The sequence below is a fragment of the Diabrotica virgifera genome, chromosome 1, assembly GCF_917563875.1.
Source record: "Diabrotica virgifera virgifera chromosome 1, PGI_DIABVI_V3a".
Classification (NCBI taxonomy): domain Eukaryota; kingdom Metazoa; phylum Arthropoda; class Insecta; order Coleoptera; family Chrysomelidae; genus Diabrotica; species Diabrotica virgifera.
The window spans coordinates 118,845,043-118,860,121 of NC_065443.1; the positions used below are offsets into that span (position 1 = coordinate 118,845,043).

The 15,079-nt window shown below is 34.0% G+C and overlaps 2 protein-coding genes across 2 annotated transcripts in view; one reads left to right on the forward strand and one right to left on the reverse strand.

The window, feature by feature from the left end:
• The window catches only part of LOC114324152 (adenylate kinase isoenzyme 1), a 70,651-nt gene that overhangs the window by 17,501 nt on the left and 38,071 nt on the right, over window positions 1-15,079 (reverse strand). The gene's annotated exons all lie outside the window — the stretch shown is intronic.
• On the forward strand, window positions 1,934-14,721 carry LOC114324151 (3-hydroxyisobutyryl-CoA hydrolase, mitochondrial). Its single transcript, XM_028271895.2, has 3 exons — window positions 1,934-2,090; window positions 13,046-14,021; window positions 14,422-14,721. Exons 1-3 carry the CDS (start codon window positions 2,079-2,081, stop codon window positions 14,571-14,573), a joined length of 1,140 nt encoding a protein of 379 aa, XP_028127696.2. The 5' UTR covers window positions 1,934-2,078; the 3' UTR covers window positions 14,574-14,721.

A 15,079-nucleotide genomic window follows, 5' to 3' on the forward strand; every position in this document is an offset into this window, starting at 1 on the left:
TTAATTTTCTCAGCATTTTTCTCTTAAGTTAAATCAATTAAACGGTTGTTTGGGGGTGAAGGGGATGAGCTCAAAAATCTAAACTATATAATTTCAAGAGCTCATAAATAGCTCGTAATTCTGCCGCAAAAACCGATTCAATATTCCTATTTTTAAGTAGTGGGGGGGGGGGGGCTGACTCAGCCCCCCCACTAAAGTATTAAATTCCTACTCAGTGGAACGAGCTCAACATTTTTAGTTTGCGGAAAATGAAAGCTCATAAATAGCTCATAAATCAGGGCTATTTGTTTTTAATTTTTCCAAGTGGGGGGGGGGGGCAGCTCAACACAGGTGATTTTTCAATGAATATGTAAATATGTATTTATGTAAATTACACCAGTTTTTAGTTAAACGATACTCCACTTTCTCCAAAATATAATTAATAGTCTCTTTAGTCATTCTCATATACTGGAAGAATCGTTCATTATCTTCTTTTAATTTTTGAACTAGATGATGATATTCTCCATAAATTAATCTTTTTCGATTAATAGGATGTACACCAACTCTCTTTCTTTTCGGTATAGTCTAAACAGAATCTAAAGCAATTATATCGTCATCGGAAGACGACATTTTGCTACAAGTAGTAGACACAACTGACAAATTTGAACGATCTCTCTCGCTTTTACCCGTCTTCACTGTGTTACCATATACGCGCGCGAAATCCGCGCGGTTTGCCCGTAAGCGGAAACCGCTTCCACTATGTGTGCCGCCTAAGGCTCTTTTATTTTTAAAATTAACGTTCTCCTTTATATACCCACGAGCCGACACTGAATTAAACTAATAACTTAGTTTTGGTTGCTTTTAGACCAAGGCATTTAGGAAAAACTAAATAGATTTTTTAATACAGCAAGTATCGATTTTCAACTTTTGCATTATGTGCGGGATGACGTCAGGAAAAAGTATGCAATCTAAAAATTGGTGAAAATGCATAATGCATAATTGCATTGACAGTGCATAAAATGCGTCCAAAATGCATAAACGTGTGAAAATCAGTATATTAGAGACGATAATTTGTTACTCGGGGGTTGTTGGGATCGTTGAATAAGAATACTTTCTCAGAACTGACACCTGGAATACCTGGTGCCCAGGATTACTGCTAAGGCACGTCATCTACAGTTTAGAGGGTTTTTTGTACTAAATCAATGCAAACAGATTACTCGGGGGTTTTTTAGTTCGCTGAACACGAATATGTCATCAGAACCGACCCCCGGAGCTCCTAGTGCCCAGGATAATTACTGAGGCACGTCATCTTCTGCAGTCTCGAGATTCTTCGGCTCTAAATTGATGAAAATAGATTACTCGGGGGTTTTGGGGTTACTGAACATGAATATGACATCGGAACCGATCTTCGGAAAATCTAGTGCCCAGGGTGGGTGCTATGGACCTCTCGGGCACCACGTGCTCCTGATGTTGGTTCTGATAGTGTATTCGTGTTCAGCGACTCCAAAAGCCACCGAGTAATATGTTTGCAGTTGAAATCAATTTAGTCGAAAACCCTCGAAAAACTCCGGAAGATGACGTGCCTCAGCAGTGATCCTGGACACTAGGTGCTCCGGGAGTAGGTTCTGATAGCGTATTCTTGTTCTTCAGCTACCCCAAACACCCCAGAGTAACAAAGTATAGCCTTAATATACTGATTTTGACAATATTTATGCATTTTTGGGTTGGATGCATTTTATGTACTGTAATTCAATTATGCATTTCCACCCATTTTTCTATTGTAGATTTTCCTGAGGTCATCCGGAACACAATGCAAAAAAGTCGTTAAGTGCTGTATTTAAAAATAAATTTATTCCGGTGCTTTTTGTTCGAAATGCTCTGGTATATTAGTAAACAAATAAAATTCTAGTTTTATAGTTTTATTTAATTTATTTAGTCTACGCTACTGAGTTCTGTGAGGTCAGAGATAAGTACACGAAAGTTTTGTTACTGTTGCTTATATTCAAACATTTTTAATTTTTATAAAAAAACGCCATTAGGTATTTTGTTAAATGATAACCAATTACCAATTTAGTGTGTGCACAGAAACCACATAAACAATGTCGATAAGTGTAAGTAGATTTGAATTAAATGTTTTGGTCACAATAATTTTAGGTTATGTTTTCAATTGGGTTTTAGTATTTCGTTACATTGCTATTAATAATTTAAGAACATTTAATTAGTTGTACTAAATAAATATTGAGAATATCTATGCTACTGACTTTATGTTTACCGCTATCAAACAATTTGTTTTGGCTAGTAATAAATCGATTTTATCTACACATAGTCTGGTTACGAGTTACGACCTACTGCCTGCTAGCCTACTGCTACTGCTACTGCTACTAGCTTAGCTAGCTAGCAAAGCTAGCACAGCGTACAACACTATGCAGAACATAATCTTTTCATCTTTTGAATTTTAGAGCAGTGGCGTATCTCTCCTTGAGCTCGGAAGAATTTATTAAATATTTCAGTACTTATAAAGATAGAACAGTTGACTCAGTTCCAAAGAGAAATAAGTAAAAATTTAGAGTTTGTTAAATAAGTTTGTTAAAGATCAATTTTAAATGATCAAAACTTTTTTATTATTTCTTATATCTTATGGTATTATACATACATAATATATTTATGCATTAAATTTCATATTTATATTAAAATAACAAGCTTTTTTAATTTATTTTCGATGTTTCCTTATGAATTTAACACACTTATAGTTGATGATTTCAATATACCTATACTAAAATCACAATAAAGATGCACTAGAAATAAAAAAAACCAAGACACGTTGATTGTAAGTTGCAGTGGATGACCATATATAATCAAACAGGTAATGGACTTGGGTGTGGAAATATCTAGCGACAGGCATCTGTGACAAGAAACAAAACAGCAGGCAACGAAAGCAGCGAGCATATCTGGTTTCCTGAGGGATATAATCTGGCGGAGTAAATATATGAACACCGAAAGCAAAATCCGCATTTATAAGACATGTGTTAGACCAGTACTGACATACGCAGCTGAGACAACAAAGAGACAACAAAGACCAAGCAAATAATGAGAACAACAGAGATGAAAACCCTAATATTCGTAAGAGGTATCACTCTCAGAGATAGATTACGAAACGAAGACACATTCATAGATCGGATGGCCCTTGAACGTATGGCGAAATGGGCGAAGACACAGAAACCAACACCAAGCGATCCATAGGAAGACCCAAAAAATGATGGTATGGGAGCTGGAGCTCCGGATCGCAGCAGAAACTGTAACAGAAAAAACAGGACATAGTCCTATTAAAAGAAGGAGAAGGGGAAGAATACGTTGATTGTTACGAGGAGCACTTCCGAATCATTAGTTTTTACAAGTTATTTACTTTGTAAATCATGATTTGGGATTTACAATGCACCTATGTACATTGTAAATCATGATTTGGGAGTGCTCCTCGTAGCATTCAACGTGTCTTGGTATGTTTATTTCTAGTGCATCTTTATTGTGATTGTAGTATATTGTATATCATTTTAAAGTCATCTACTTTAACATGTATGTCTCAATTGTCATTATGAATGAGTAAGATAACAAATTAATAGAAGATTTTTTTACCAAGCAACAAAAACAAAATGTGTTTAATTTATTAATGCGTTGTAGTTTGATAACAATTTCTGAAGTGGAAATCGAAACAACGAATAAATTTAATTTCATACTTAAAATGTGGCTTATTTCCGACTAAAATGGTAAATTACATGAGATGCCACAAGGATAAAGAGACTTGGTGGTGGTCAAATGAAGTACAGGGAAAAATAAAAGAGAAGGGAAAATTATATAAAAAGTGGCAAGAAACCAGCTCGGACATAGATCTTCAAAACTATATGGTCGCCAAAAAGGAAGCGAAAGTAGCAGTAGCAAAAGCTAAAGCAGAAACGTATTCAAACCTATACGATCAACTTGATACCAGGGAAGGCGAAGCAAAGATATATAAAATAGCCAAACAGACACCAAAGAAAGCAAGAGATTTTAATCAGATTAGATGTATCCGAGATGAAAATAATAAAATACTAATTCACGAAAAGGATGTCAAAAAGAGATGGAGAAAGAATTTTGACAGTTTATTAAATGAAGAATTTGACAGACAGCCAGTGGAGTTAACGGAAACAGTAACAGCAATTGTTACCAGAATAACAAACGAGGAAGTGGCTCAAGCGCTTCAGAAAATAAAGAAAGGAAAAGCAGTCGGAGCAGATGATATTCCTGGGGAAGTATGGAGAGCATTGGGAGAGACAGGAATAAGTTGGCTAGCAGGTCTATTTAATAGAATTATGGAAATTGGACAAATGCCAGACGAATGGAGAAGCAGTATATTAGTACCTGTCTACAAAAACAAGGGAGACATACAACAATGTACAAACTACAGGGCTATAAAACTACTACTTAGCCACACCATGACAATATGGGAGAGAGTAATTGATAGACGGATACGTGAAAAAAACGAAATATCCGATAATCAATTTGGCTTTATGCAGGGCAGATCAACAACAGATGCAATTTTCATTGTAAGGCAACTGATGGAAAAATACAGGAATAAAGAGACCAACGCTCATATGATATTCATTGATCTTGACAAAGCATATGATAGAGTTCCTCGAGATATTCTGTGGTGGGCACTCAATAAGAAAGGAGTCCCTGGCGAATATGTAAAGATTGTGAGAGATATCTATGAGGGAGTAACGACTAGTGTTAGGACAGGTTTGGGAGAGACTGATCAATTTCAGGTGAAAGTAGGATATCACCAAGGCTCGGTGCTTAGTCCTTAATTTATTCTCATTAGTTTTGGACCAGATAACAGCGAAACTACAGGGTAGTATTCCATGGTGCCTAATGTATGCTGATGATGTAGTGTTAATAGGAAATAGTGAAAGAGACTTTGAACAGTGTAGACAAGCTCTGGAGTAAAAAGGTTTAAAATTTAGTAGGACAAAAACAGAGTATTTGGAATGTTCATTTAAAGATGGAGTTACTACAAATACAATGGTACCTTTGGATGGTGAAATGATTGTGAAAAGCAATAGTTTTAAGTAACTAGGATCGGTATTACAGAGTAATGGAGAAATAGATGGAGATGCATGCAGTAGAATTAGGGCTGGATGGATGAATTGGAAAGAAGCGAGTGCTGTGTTGTTTGACAGAAAAATTCCAATGAAGCTGAAGGGAAAATTCTATAAAACAGCCATAAGACCGGCTATGATGCACGGAACTGAATGTTGGGCAGTGAAGAAGAAAGAGGAATAACGAATGCATGTGGCGGAAATGAGAATGCTTAGATGGATGAGTGGAGTGACAAAGAAGGATAAAATTAGAAATGAGTATATTAGCGGAAGTCTAGGTGTGGCACCAATTGATGCCAAAATGAGAGAGCATAGGTTAAGATGGTTTGGTTATGTTTAACGTCGAGCCATTAATCACCCAATACGAAGAATAGCTGAAGTGCAGATTCCTGGAAGGAGTAGGAGAGGAAGACCAAAGAAGACCTGGGGGGAGACGATAAGGCAGGTAAGGGTAAAGGGGATTAACATTGATATGACCCAAGATAGAATTGTGTAAAGAAATGCAATTAGGGAAGCCGACCCCGCATAGGGATAAGGCAAAGAGAATGATGATGATATGAGATGCCACAAGAAAATAACTTCAGAACAAGATGGAACTGAGGTATAGATTTATGTGTGCAACTGGTTTTTCACTAGAGAAATATGCGAAAATTTACAAAATAAAAATTCAGTTATATCTTTCATAATTCAATATTTCTTTTTATTTAGTTTTCACTCAAATTATCGTTTTTATTATTACTTTCTAAAGTTGTACAACAATTAGTTCTGTTTAGATGTATTAGTAAATTCAGTAGGTACCAAGTACGAACATTCAGAGTGCACGTTCAGTAGGCACACGAAGCTATACATTGTTGTTCTCTTGTTGTTGATGTTTTGACTGGGATTTAATCTCTTTAATGCTTAGTAAAACGTTAAAATAACAACGTAACGCCACTCTAAAATAGTCTATCAACATTATAACACGTAGCTAAAGATTTGAACAACAATTTAAAAAAAGACGAAAAACAATACGTGATCATTTGTTTTATTACATATAATGTGTACTATAGCAATGCAGTGACTAGCAATATAAGAAGGAGAGTACAATTGCATGCAATCAACGACGTGGCCGGAACTACAACGGACCAAAATACTGTGAATAATGCAAATCATGGTATGTAGGGAAAAGTAACACTAGGAATGGAATTGCTGATTGAGAATCGAAAGATAATATTATAAGAGTTGTAAGAACGAGTGATAGAATTTGTACTCAATGAAGAAGTGTTAAAAATGTTTTATGAATGTATCCTCGTTAAGTCAGACTGAGTGATAATAGAAGAACACTCCCGCATACATATTTGGTTCTCTTCTACCGTCAGGTGTCGAAGAAGGTTCGTCTAACTTCTGAAAAATTGTCTCCATTCGTCTGTTCTTCGCCATTTGTGTTAATTCTTGTAAATAGATACCCTTTGTTGGTATCGCTGTTTTAATGTCGCTGTTTCACTCTTTTATTGTTCTTTCGTGCCTTGTTTCCTTGTTATTTTCATTATCTGTGTCTTCTCTTTGTTTATATTTAGTTTGGTTATCTTTCAATTCGAGTTCCATTTTTCTGAACTGTACTTAAATTTTCCTGTGACTATAGTATAATCGACTACGTTGTTTTTAGAAAGAGACGCTTATTGAATTCGAACCTCTGCGGTCCCTCAGGTGTGAAACTTATTTTAACCCTTGTGTGCACACCCAACTTTACCAACGTTGTTACATACCCGGGTACCCCGGTGCCCACCTCTCTTTTTTTCAATTTTCTCATTATTTATGCAATTGAAACGGTTTCGTTTGGAATTGAAAATGCGTATCCCTTGCACGGCATCATGTAACGTTCCAGACAAAAATCAAGGAGAAAGAGGGATAAAGGCACTTGCAGCCGCGTACCAGGATAGTGGTAGAAATATTGCCATGAACAAATATTTTACCACATTACTTCTTGATAAACACTTAGTTTCATGGAAGTTAACTTTAGTGGGCACTTTGAAGAAAAATAGACCTTGCCTTAGTTACATTCTAAGTGTGATGATTCCAAATAAATCGAGATAAGTATACTCTACTATTTTTGGGTTCCATAAAAAATATCGATGTGCTGCTACGTACAAGTGTTGCCCAAAATCGGTCTTCGTCTTGCAGTCTTGGTCTTATTCTTGCGTTTTCGCAAGACCAAGACCAAGGCCGCCTAATTTAAGCAAGACAAAGACCAAGACTTACCGTGCAAGATTTGAGCAAGAACACGACTAAGCCTGCAAGACTCTTGCGTCTTGCAGGTAGAACTGAGGGTCGTTTTAGAGAGTATATTAGTTAAACCTAAAGCAAAGAAGATTTAAAGCGACGAGGAGCATGTAACATCGAAATCATCAAAATCATATGACCTTGAACCTGTCAAAAATTTTATCGAAAATCATTCGACCCCTTGTGTCCTCAATTATGACCAACTGAACCTTCTTATTAGCAATATTACTGGCGCGAAGAATCCTATTGATATCATTATTCAAGATTTTACTCCCGACCTAATGCGATTACACCATATGTTAACTGAAGTTTATACACAATTGAAAAACAGATCATCCAAACGTTTTATCACCACTCTCAGAAAGAAAATCCTACGACACTTGGGTAACGAGGTCTCTGAATCCGAGGGCGAGTCATCTCAGGTTAGCCAGTAAACTTACCTTTTCATATAATAAAATTCACTAAGCTACTGGAGTAGAATATAGATAAATTTTTCCATCGACTATCAACCTTTCAAATACTTATTTCTGAATTTTCTATTGCGATTTTATCTGCTAAGCTCTATGCAGTGCTCAAAGCTATCATGGATATGAATTCTAATGACATTTCTAATTCGGTTAACTTAAGTGACTCACTAAGCGCTCATCAAACCCTTAAACAGATCTATCCCAAATGTCCTATTAAGAAACGCATAAAATTCGAACTGATGCAGGCTCAAGAAAACGCTAGACGAATAAGATTTTTATAGATACCATCCCACATTGGCATTGCAGGCAACAAAAAGCCAACCAGTGCGCTAGTGAGATTGCCGTATGTGCTAATATAGAAAAGATGAGTGCCGAAATACCGCGAGTGATATAAAAGCTTACATTAAGAATCGTGTTTTGTGCAAGTAGACATACCTAATGTATAAGTAATTTATTGGGCACTAATTATTCAAGGGAAAATATTGTAACATTTCTAAAATCCATAGGAATATTTTATAGAATTTAGCTTTGTATTCTGTAGACGCCGCTAATCACCATTAAGGTGGATGCGGCTATACTTTCTGTATGTATGTATCGGTTTTAGAACGTCTTTCGACGTTGTCCGATGCCTAACTTCCACGTCCTTCTATCATCCCATTGGCCATCTCTAAGATCCCTTGTACTCATTGCTTTGGTTACCCCTTCTTTCCATGTCTTTTTGGGTCTTCCTCGTTTTTTGCGGTTTGGTGGTACCCACTCCAAGATCTTTTTGGGCAATCTTTTGTCTTCCATTCTTTGAACATGACCATACCAAATCAACTGTTTCCTCTCAATGTCTGTTGTTAAGTAACCATCTATTCCAATTCGTCGTCTTACTTCCTCATTTCGAATTCTTTCCCTACGGGATATACCTAACGATCTATCCATTTCTACAGCTTCTAATTTTTTTTTGAAATACTATAAATAGGCTATACTTTCTAAATAAAAAAAAATAATTATTAAGCTTGCTGCCATACTTTCACCATGTGGACAAGTCAAACCACAGCTCAGATGTTACCTGGGGCATATTAGTAAATAGCCCAATAAATGACCGTTTTGGAGTATTATTTCCAGGGGCAACTCCGAATTGCATGAAAATTTGGATTTAGGTTCTATTTACCCTCCACTTCAAAGTTGAATTTGTGCCGTTGGTTGCTTTTACTTGGGGGGTGACATTTACCCCTTCTCGGGGGGTGAAAAACGGGTCTTCAAAATAAGGCCGGAAATGGATAAATTGACTTATTTTAAGCACCTTTTGTTCTATAAAGTTTTTTACGTAAGTCAAGATTTTTCGAGTTATTCGCGATTTAAAATGTTGATTTTTCGACAAAAAAACTACGTTTTCAGACCGTTTTTCTCAAATAACTCAAGAAAAATATTTTTAGCAAAAGTGTAGCCTATGAAAAAACGAAAAAAAAATAGTGTACCAGTAAAGTGTACAAATTGAGTAGAAGCAAAGTTGTAGTTCATGAAAAATACGTTCTTATTCGTCTAATTTCAAATCGAATAATTCAACGCGAAATCACCGCAGAAAGATGAGTTTTTCGGGAAAACCTTATTAACATTTTTAAAGTATCGAAAAAAAGCTTATTATTTGTTTTTTACAAAAGTTTCTTCTTCTTCTTCTTCAGCCTGTGTTCGTCCACTGCTGGACATAGGCCTCTTCCATTTGCTTCCATCGATTTCTACTCTTGGCAATTCTCATCCACTGTTTGCCCGCGACTTGTTTGATATCATCTGCCCACCTCTTCTGCGGTCTGCCTACTCCTCGCCTGTTCTCTCTTGGTCTCCAGTTTGTTAGTCTCTGTGTCCATTTTTCGGGATTATCTCGGGCAACATGTCCGACCCATTGCCATTTGAGCCTTGCTATACGTTCTGCGACATCAGTAATCTTTGTTATTTCACGAATGTCGATATTTCGAATTTTGTCTCTCAAACTAATCCCTAGCATGGCCCTCTCCATCGCTCTTTGAGTTGTACTGAGCTGCTCTAAGGTTTTCTTTGTAAAAGCCATGGTCTCCAGTCTTACAAAAGTTTACAGCATCAAAAATAAACGAGTTACACTGAAAAAAAGTTGGCCCCTTTTTTTGTAAAAAAAAATCGTGAAAACCTCCCCCTATTTAGCACCCTAAATGAAATTAATCGTTTGGCTTTACCATCTATTTTAATTGTATGTGTATTGTTTATATGATCTGTAAGTTTGATTGGTTTGAAGTGCTTATTTTTGAAAACATTTGGTTTTATATTAAAAAAAAAATTCTAAAAATTTTTGAAAAATTTCATTTTTTCAAAATAACTTAAAAAGTATTTGTGATAAGAAAAATCTTAAGGAGTAAAAAAATGTAGGTTTTGCTATTATAAATATGCTAGTTTCATTTTGTTTCTCCGTAAGACAAAAATTGGTTAAGATATGGCTGTTTAAAATTTGCATACACTCGTGATTAGTGACCCATTCAAGCTTTCTCAATTATAACCCTTTCAAAAATAAACACTTTAACCGGTGAGACTGAAAGATCATATAAAAAATGGATAGCTAAATAAATTGTTTGTAAAGCGGTAGCGATTAATTTCATTTGGGGAGCTAAATAAGGCGAAATTTTCATGATTTTTTACAAAAAAAAAGAGGGAAAACTTTATTTTGAGCGTAACTCGCTTATTTTTAATGCTAAAACTTTTGTTAACAATTAAAACAAAGCTTTTTATAAACACTTTAAAAAAGTTTAAAAGGGTTTTTCCCGAAAAGTGCTTAATTTTTCGGTGATTTCACCGTGAAATATTCGATTTGGGATTAGACGAATAAGAACGAATTTTTGATGAGCTACAACTTTGTTTGTATTTGATTGATAGACTTTAGTGATACACCATTTTTTTGGGATTTTTATAGGCTACACTTTTGCTGAGGACATTTTTTTCGATAAAATATTTACTTTTTGGGTTATTTGAGTAAAACCGTCTGAAAACGTAGTTCTTTTGTCGAAAAATCAACATTTTCAATGGCAAATAACTCGAAAAGTATTGACTTAGGTAAAAAACTTTATAGAACAAAAGTTGCTTAAAATCAGTCAATTTATCAATTTCCGGTCTTATCTTGAATGTATGTTTTTTCACCCCCGAGAAGGGGTGACTGTCACCCCCCAAGTAAAAGCAACCAACGGTACAATTTTAACTTTGAAGTGGAGGGTAAGTAGAACCTAAATCCAAATTTTCATGAAATTCGGAGTTGTCCCTGAAAATTATACGGTATCGCCGAATTTCCCGTTCATTTACTGGGCTAAAAATACTTTAAACATCCATGCTTAAGTTAGAATTTTCAATCGATGTTTCCTTGACGAATTACTTTTACAGGGCTTTGATCCTCATATTTTTGTAAAATTATATCTTGGTGGTTAGCATGTAAACTTCACGTAAGAATTTATGATGATTGGTAAACCAATCGGAAACTAGTTATGTGAATGTGATGTAGCCATTTTTAGGGATTTTAAATATATACCTTTTATAAAGGATATTACTATTTTTTTTGTATTACATGGTGTACAGCCAACTACAGGAAAACTTTTTCCTTGTGGATTTTTAATAATTATTAAGATAATTAAGGATAATTATATACAGTTCATACCAAACCCTTCTTTCAGTGCGTCAACGATAAAATGTCGAAATATACTAACCTAGAGTGTCAATTGTAATTTTACCCCTTGACATTGTGAAAGTCTCCAACTATCTGTTAACGAATACATAATTTTCTGAGTTCTATGTATAAAAGTCACAAGAGAGAGAATTCGACAAACCATGATGCATTAAAAGAAGGGTTTGATATGAACTTTACATTGAAACTTGCCAATTTTTAAACGCTTTTCTTTACTGCAATAGTTTGCATCAAATCTTTAGACCTTAATTTGACTGACTTTTCTTCAAAGCAAATGAATGAAAATTTGCAGACATATGAATTCGCGGGAACAATACAAGAATAGTCAATAAAAAATTTTTTGTTTATTAAATGTTTAATTAAAAAAAACGATTTTAATGGAAAATGCTCAAATTCTCTTGTTTTTTACAATGTTGAAACTTGAAACTTTTACGGATTGTAGCTAATGATATGAACTATACATAATTTCACTTTTTACGTAAATTATTGTTTACGTTATGCTTCATAAATAAACAATAAAGTTTCAAATTTTGAATGCTCATATATTTGTTTATATATAAATCGGCGTTTAATCGCGTCAAATTTCAATACGATACGAAACAAAACTTCAACCAAAACTCGAATTCAAAAAATTCGTGTTTTTATCGTAGTCTTAGAAAAACCACCGGTGGAGACGTTTTGTGCTACAATTATTAACATTAGAATTCGTTTTTTCGTATTAATTAATTAAACGCTTTTCTTTAGTTCAATCGTTTGGGTCAAATCTTTGGACGTTAATTTGACTGCTTCTTCTTCAATGCAAATGACTAAACATTTGCAGACATACGCATTCGCGGGAACAATACACGAATAGTCAATAAAAAATTTTTTTGTTTACTAATTGTTTAAATAAAAAACGATTTTAACGGAAAATGCTTAAGTTTTCTTGTTTTTTACAATGAAGAAATTTGAAACTTATACAGATTGTAGCTAATTATATGAACTATACATAATCTCACTTTTTACGTTAATTTTTTTACGTTATGCTTCATAAATAAACAATAAAATTTCAAATTTTTTGCCGATTCCGACTACTTTTCATGTTTGTATATCATATGTTTTATACATATTTTAATACACATGACGATATATTTTAATGTTTGAAAAGTGTAAGACTAAAAAGTAAAAAATAAAATATGAAAAAACTATTTTTAAGAAACGCTTTTCTTTAGTTACGAGTGACTAAAATTAAACATATAAAAAAATTAACTAAAAAGCAAAAAATAAAAAAAATTGAAAAAATCTAACACTTTTCTTTGACGAATGCGTTAGATTTTAAAAATTTTTTTTTTTTGCTTTTTAGTTGATTTTTTTATATGTTTAATTTTAGTCACTCGTAACTAAGGAAAAAGGTTTCTTAAAAATATTTTTTTCATATTTTTTTATTAGATATTAAACTGTATATTTACTATTCAAAAACATTCAATTATATGTACCTATATCATCAAAATTTCGCCCAAAAATTTTAAACGATTTTAATTTGGTTTTAGTCGCCCAGTTGCCTATTTATACGACTAAGTAGAAGAAACACATTGATTACCTCTCGAAAATGTTCTACTCAATCAGTATTGACCAAAGAAGTGGGAAAGAACGCATTAGTTATATTAAATAGACCCAAAGTACTGAACTCGCTGAATGTGAATCTACAGAAGAATGTATACAAAACCCTAATGGACTTACAAAACAAAAAATCACTAATCGTTATCAAAGGTGCAGGAGATCGAGCGTTTAGTTCTGGTGGAGACCTGGTGCTTCTGAAAGAGGCAGGTTTGAAGCAAGATTGGGTATACACTAACGAAATGATTATCTATCATAATGCCATTATACATCTTGTTAGGAACTATAAAATACTTATTGTTGCTCTCATGAATGGAATAACAATGGGTGGAGGTGCTGGATATTCAGTTAACTCGAGGTTCCGTGTAGCCACGGAAAAGACAAAATTTGCAATGCCGGAGGTAAAGGTAGGGTTTCTTCCCAATGCTTCTGCTACTTACTTCTTCCACCGCACCATTGGTCACCTAGGGTATTACTTAGCTTTAACAGGCAATACAATAACCGGATCAGACGTATTGAGGGCAGGATTTGCTACTCATTATTGCAACCACAGCGACTTGCCTTTACTTGAAGAGGAGCTTTTACGTTGTTCCTCCGATGGAAGCATTAATGCAGTGCTTGACACATTCTGCCAAAAAGATATTCCTGAGTTAACTTTACAACCTGTAATGGACAAGATAAAAAAATGCTTTTCGGAGCCAACTGTAGAAAGTATTTTTGCTAAATTAAGAGATGATGGATCGCCATGGGCTAGAGATACCCTTAATTTAATGGAAAAATACTCACCAAGTAGCTTAAAAGTAATATTAAAACAATTGCAGAAAGGTAAATGTATGAGTTGGTTGGAATGTTTGAACATGGAGTATAATTTGACTGTCAACTTTTACAAATTTAAGGATTTATATGAAGGTAGGTACATGTTTTTGTTTTCATAATATTTTTTTCGTTTGATAAAACTTCATCAATGAATTGGTTCTTTTCGAAGAATTTTTTTTTGATCAAGGCAAAAATAACATAACCTGTTAAATTACTTACGTATTACTTTTCCTTTTAGTTGACGAATGAATTTGTTTGTAATTAGCCATTTGCCTGTGAATTATCCTCACTAGGGCATTCATTTTAACCCAAAAGACATGTAGACTTTGTCTAATTACGCCAAACTAACTGATGTAACAAAAACAACACAGGAATTAAATCCAAAGTTTCAAATATAAACTTAATTTTTTTTTAATTCTTTTCAACATATTCTTTGGAAATATTTTTGTATCTTCCAGCTTGAAATATTCTGAATATCCAATTTTTTTTGTAGGTACACGAGTTGTCCTACAAGACAAAAATGACACTCCCAAATGGGATCCACCAAATCTGGCTGGTGTTACAGAAGAACTAGTAGAAAAACATTTTGAACAAATTTCACAAGAAGAATTCAACAAATTAATGAAAGACATTGAAAAATCATAAACCGGAATAAAAGAAACTACTGATAAATATGAAATATGTTTTCGAAATATGTACGAGATATGTATCGAAAATCGATAGATTATCTATATTTTTTGATATTGATATTTATACATTGTAAAACGTTAAATAAAATAAGTTGAAACATGAATTATATGTTTCTATGTCTTATACGTAGGTACTTGATGATGTCTCATTCTAGTCTTGGCAAAGCTACTTTTTGCTACCTTGTACGAAGACAAGAATTGTTATCTTCTACACATCAGGTTTACGGAAACTATCTATTACCCTAAATATACAATATTTCAATTCTGACGTTCTCGTTATATCTTTTAAATAATAAATAACAAAATTCAGTTTGGCCACATTGTGTGAAGACCAACTCTGCTCAGATATCAATAGGATCGTAATTTAGTCCAGACAAATTAATATATCTTTTTACTTACAAAAATTATATGTTTTAATCAAATAATGTTTCAAATATGGTATGCACAATAAATTAGAATTCG